We start from the raw sequence: 5,433 nt of genomic DNA on the forward strand, positions 1-5,433 counted from the left end.
GGGGAGTGCAATATGTGGCAGTGGGGCTGGGGGTGGAGCGTGGGGCAGGGCTGGAGGGGTGCAATATGTGGCAGTGGGGCTGGGGGTGGAGCATGGGGCAGGGCTGGAGGGGTGCAATATGTGGTAGTGGGGCTGGCATGTGGTGTGGGGCAGGGCTGGCATGTGGTGTGGGGCAGGGCTGGGGATGGGGGCCATGCAGGGCACAGCCACAGGGGTGCCGCAAGCGCGAGGCAGTAGTGCCGGGCTGAGTGGGGCGGCAGCAGGGTGCTGTGCAGTGGGGTGAGGGCAGAGCCGTGGGGCAGGGGGACGCCACGCGGGGCCGGGCGCTGACCCCCGCCTGCCCCAGGCCCCAGCGCTGGAGGACAGCCTCAACACGCTGTTYGCGCCCCTCATCATCTCGTGCACGGCGCTGCTGGAGAAGCTCTCGGACACCTACACCTGCTTCGTGGCCGAGCCCGGGCGCCACCTCCACGTCCTGCACATGGTAGGGCCGGGGCCGGGCGCGCGGCCGGCGTGGGGCGCGGGGGGCGCCGGGAGCCCTGAGGCCGCCCTCGCTTGCAGTTCGGGGACTGCCTGTACATCGCGGTGAACGGCGACGGCGCCGAGAGCGAGGACGACCTGCGCCGCAAGCTCTTCGTGCTGCGGCGCCTGGTGGAGGCTCACTGCGGGCTCGTCACGCTGGACTCCCACCTCGTCCGCAAGGAGTGAGCGGCGGCCGGGGGCGGGGGGGCTCCCCGCGGCGGGGCGACGGCCCCCTGCCCGCCTCACCCTCCGCGGCCGTTGCAGGTTGCGRCCGGCCGATTCGGAGCAGCGCGAGCGTGTCTGGGGCCTGCTCCGGGGCCTGCTGGAGACCTACAGCCGCCTGCGAGAGGAGGACCAGAGCTTTGCCGTGGAGGTACCGTGCGGGCGGCGCYGCGCTGCGCCCTCCCGCTCGTGTCGCAGAGCTGCTCCGAGCTTTCGGGGTGGCCCAGGCCAACCGGGCGTGAGGCTGCCCGCTGCACCGGGACGCTGGGGGGCACTTTGGGCAGCGCTCCGCGGCCGCGGGGCCAGGTCCGCGGTGGGCTCAGGGCTGTGCCCCCGCCCCAGGCCGTGGAGCGGCTGATCCACCCCCAGCTGTGTGAGCAGTGCATCGAGTTCCTGGAGCGGCAGGTGGTGCAGCACATCAACGCCAGCCCCGAGCGCGGCGGCGACGAGGTGGGACATGCCTTCCTCCTGGTGAACGCCAAGCTGCTGGCCTTCTACTCCAGGTGCGCCCTGCCCCGGCTCCGCCGCCGCCCCGAGGCAGCCCTCCCGCCTGACCCCCGCTGCTCTCTCGCCCACAGCCGCAACACCAGCTCCATCCGCCCCGCGGACCTGCTCGTCCTCATCCTCCTTGTGCAGGACCTGTATCCCAGCCAGAGCGCTGAGGAGGAGCTCAGCCCCCAGGTGCTCCAGGGCAGGGGTCTGGGGTGCCCCGTGGGAACTGATGTCTTGGGGGGGGGTGCTGTGGCTTAACGTTTTTCTCTTGGAAGCCTGCAGCAGGGAAGACGTTCCTCCAGGTACCCACGAGAAGTGAGAGCATCCCTGTGAGCAGCCCCAGCTCCCATGCAGCCACGGGGAGGGAGTCGTCGGAAGATCGGGTGTGTGTGGTAGCTGTCCCCAGGGCCTGTGAGTTTGGGAATCAGGGGGACCCTGGCCACCCTGTCTGCCTCGGTTCCCCTCTGCAAAGTCCTGGCTGCAGGGCATCCGCTCAACCAGGCCTTTCTTGCTGGCAGGACACAGACGATCTCTCCGCGCCYGAGGTGTACTACACGCCTGAGCCCTCGCCGGGCAGACACAGCACGGGTGAGTGCCTGGCTGGGCAGGAGCCGTGCCTGGCACTGCTCAGCCCCACGGAGGGCCTGGGGATGCRKGGGGCGCTTGGAGGGAGCCTGAGCRTCCGCTTGGTGCTGAGACCAGACTTGCTCTGCTCCTGCAGGCAGTGAGAGCTGGTCGGAGGGCCCTGAGCCGCCAGGCGCTGAGGATGCAGACACTGCCGATGTCCAGGTGAGCGAGGGATGCYGCAGTTCCTCCGGATGTGCCTCTTCCCTGGCCGTCCTCCTGCACTTGGCTCTCTCTGGTGCTCTGGTGCTTGTCGCTTAGCCCTTGTGCTGTGGCTGTGAATGCCCCCGCCTCCGGGCTGGGGAGATGCCACACGGCCCCCACGCTAKGCGTCACGCTGACACTGGGGTTTCTGGGCTGCTTCCTTGTGGGATGCCGTGGAGGCTTACGGAGGCTCCGCTAGCGCGCGCCGGCCTTGCCCTGAGGTGTTCGCCAGCTGTGTCTTTGCAAGCAGCTTCCCCCGCATCTGTTGCTCTTTTGGGGGTTACTGGGTGCTTTCCTCGTTGCTCTTTTCCTACGTGGTCCATCAGTTGGGTTGTGCCCCGTTGCAGCTTTCAGAGCATTGCTGCCGCTCCGCATCCCTCCGGAAGGTCCTGCGCTGGTGCAGGCTGCCTTGTCCCCACAAGGGGGCTGAGCAGCTCTCCTCTCTCCCCAGATGGCAGAGGACTTGCTCCAGACTTTGGAGCCTCTGGTCCCTGAAGCTTCAAACCCCAGAAGGGTCTTCCTGGATGCCAGCCTGCCAGAAGGGTACTGCCCCATGCTGCCCCACACCATGCACTGCCTCCCGCTCTGGCCTGGCATCTGCCTCGTGCTGCTGACCAAGGTGAGCTGGCTCTAACATGGAGGGGAGTAGGGCTGGACTGGGTACCAGCTGACCCATCTTTCACCTGCTCGCTAGGGCCCCACGACCCACGTGGCCGTCACTTTGTACCAGCTGCTCGACGGTTTCTTGGTGCTGGAAAAGAAGTTAGAAGAGGGGCAGGAGGTGGGAGCCGCACGTGCCTACCCCTTCCTGGCCGAGCTGCGGCAACGCATGGACAAGTTTGTGAAGAAGCTGAGCGGGAAGGACATCCAGGTGGGAGTGGGGCCACAAGGCCCCTGTCCTGCTGGCTCTGCAGACATGCTGAGCTCTGTCTCTGTCTAGTTGCAGAATGCCTGGGTGGAGTTTAAGAACAAGATATTCTCCCGGAGCGAGCCTGGGAGCTTGCTGGAGTGAGTACAGGGTGGCTGGGGGAACCTGGAGTCCCTGGGGCAGGCAGGGGTCTTTTGCAGCCCTGGGGAGCCAGARGTGCTCTCCCCATGGTGCCCCGAAGTGCAGTGAGGCCAAACTCAGGTCTGTCTCTGTCTCAGGGTGCTGCAGGCACTGGCCAACGTGAAGCGGCAGCTCTGCTCTGTGTATCGCCAGCTCTTCCTGACCTCCGCCAGCCAGAGTCTGTCACAGGGCCTGCGGGACCGTGCCCAGAAGCTGATGAGGTGGGTGTGCAGGGGCGCCCATCATCTCCATGGGACCTCAGGGTGCTGCCCCGACCCCSTGCTACTCTGGAGGCTGTGGGGTCCCTGCATCTCACTGCACCTTTTCTTGGCAGGGAGAAGTTGTTGGACTGGAGGGATTTTCTGCTGGTGAAGAGCAGACGCAATATCACCATGGTGTCATATCCGTTGCAGCAGCTGGGGTGGGCTGGAGTGCAGCCCAGGGAGGAGGGCCATAGTGCAGGGTCCCCTCTGGGGAGGTGAAGGTGGGAATAGGAGAACCCTGTCTTGTGTGTGCCAGGCACAAGGGAGGGCGTAGGGTGGGCAAAGGTGGTTTACACAGGCTTGGGGGTTGTGCTGGAAGAGCACCAAAGCTGTTGGATGCCCTTAACAGGCCCTACATACCTGGAGGACTTTCCTGGCCTGGTACACTTCATTTATGTCGACCGCACGGCTGGGCAGATGATGGCACCGTCACTTAGCGTGACGGAGAAATCCAGCTCGGAGCTGGGCAAGGGCCCCCTTGCGCAGTTTGTCAAGAACAAGGTACTGGGAGGATGCAGCCCTGCAGTGCTGAGCCGGCCTGCACGGCACCGGCTCCTTGGAGCTGGACTGGCCMCCACACGTGGGAGGTTGTGGGCTGCAGCATGCAACGCTCTGGAAGGGTTCTGGCTCTGGAGGGGCTTTCCCCAGGCTCACGAGGCTGGGGTGGGATGGGGACAACAGGAGTGAGTGGGAGTTGGAGGGTCATATGCTCTGGCTGCCTCTCCCCCAGGTCTGGTCYTTGATTGGGTTGGCCCGACGTTACCTGCAGAAGGGCTACACGACGCTCATGCTGCAGGATGGCGACTACTGCTGCTCCTAYTTCCTCTGGTTTGAGAACGAGCTGGTATGTGGGGTGGGGAGGGGGCTGAGYCCCTCTGCCCCGGTGTCTTCCTCAGGGCAGGGGGCAGGGCTGTAGGCACCCCTGTGCTCTGGCTCCTTAGGCTCCRTCGCTTGTCCCCTCCCTGGTACAGTCCTGCCCTCTGCTGTCACCATTCTCCAGGGCTGCAAGCTGGAGGTGATAGAAGTGCCAGTTCTCTCCGATGACTCTGCTCCCATTGGGATGTTGGCAGGAGACTACTACAGGTGAGCACAGTCCCCAGCCCTGCAGCCTGGCACCTGGGCACAGGGGGGCCCATCRGTGATGCTGTGCTCGTGGGAAGCTGGGTTGCAACAGCCTGTCTCCCCGGCCTCGTGCTGTGGTCKGGCGGGCGGGTGCTGTGTCCTCACCAAGGAGGTTCTAGGGGGTGGTGGTTAGAGAGGAGGTGCCTGTTGCTGGCCYCACTTCCTTTCCAGGCTGCATGGTGCCCTGCAGAGCCCCCCCAATCTGTTCCTCCCCAGGAAGCTGCTGCGTTACTACAGCAAGAACCACCAGGCAGAGGTGGTGAAGTGCTACGAGCTGTTGACTGTGCACCTGGGCATCATCCCRTCTGAGCTTGTGGTCCAGCAGGCCTGCGACTTGGCCCGGCGCCTCTGGGAGCCCTCCCGCATCCCCCTGCTCTGAGCCCAGGTCCAGGCTGGGCCGGGTGCCGGCTGGGATTAAAGTGGGTGCGGGTGTTGACGCGCCTGTGCTGCTTCGTCCGCGTCGGCGCCGTGCGTGCTCAGCCGTGCCTGCGGGCAGCCACGTGCAAGCTTCTCCCGCCTGGCCTGGGTGCGCCCTGCCCACCCTCGCCGCTCCCTGCACGCTTGGCTGGCACCCAGCAGCCTCCAGGGACGGGGTGAGAGCGGGGCCGAGAGCCTTTTGGCAGGTCGCCTTCCTGTTGGAAAGCGCCTTCCCGAAGCGTGCAAAACTCGGGGCACGGCTGGAGCTGGGGGGYGTCGCTGCCAGGGGAGGAGGGACGGGACGTGCCCGGGGCTGCGCTCCGCCGGCCGMTGCCCCTCGCAGCTCTGTGCCGCTCGCTGGGGCTTGCAGCTGCCGTCCGAGCAGCGGACCACGGCGAGGCCTTTGCCCCGTCCTGCTCGGCAGGAATTTGCCCCGGCAGCCTAGTGAGAAGTGCTGCCGCGAAAGCAAAGTCCGGGCCGTGCAGCCGGAGTGTGGCGATGGCAGCGGGGCGCGCGGCG

The 5,433-nt window shown here is 66.2% G+C and overlaps 1 protein-coding gene across 1 annotated transcript; it reads left to right on the forward strand.

Annotated features, from left to right (window-relative positions):
• The first annotated feature begins 193 nt into the window (after positions 1 to 193).
• Positions 194 to 4,933, forward strand: HPS1 (HPS1 biogenesis of lysosomal organelles complex 3 subunit 1). The gene is made up of 18 exons (XM_085325614.1): positions 194 to 214; positions 290 to 484; positions 562 to 704; positions 787 to 895; positions 1,087 to 1,247; positions 1,323 to 1,425; positions 1,512 to 1,619; positions 1,755 to 1,824; positions 1,958 to 2,025; positions 2,516 to 2,683; positions 2,759 to 2,935; positions 3,005 to 3,072; positions 3,211 to 3,333; positions 3,447 to 3,511; positions 3,731 to 3,876; positions 4,106 to 4,219; positions 4,376 to 4,458; positions 4,714 to 4,933. The coding sequence occupies exons 1-18, from the start codon at positions 194 to 196 to the stop codon at positions 4,874 to 4,876; spliced, it is 2,085 nt and encodes a 694-aa protein (XP_085181740.1). The 3' UTR covers positions 4,877 to 4,933.
• Positions 4,934 to 5,433: the final 500 nt, after the last annotated feature.

Source organism: Rhea americana, unplaced genomic scaffold (assembly GCF_003343005.1).
Source record: "Rhea americana isolate MKP2758 unplaced genomic scaffold, rheAme1 scaffold_122, whole genome shotgun sequence".
Classification (NCBI taxonomy): Eukaryota; Metazoa; Chordata; class Aves; order Rheiformes; family Rheidae; genus Rhea; species Rhea americana.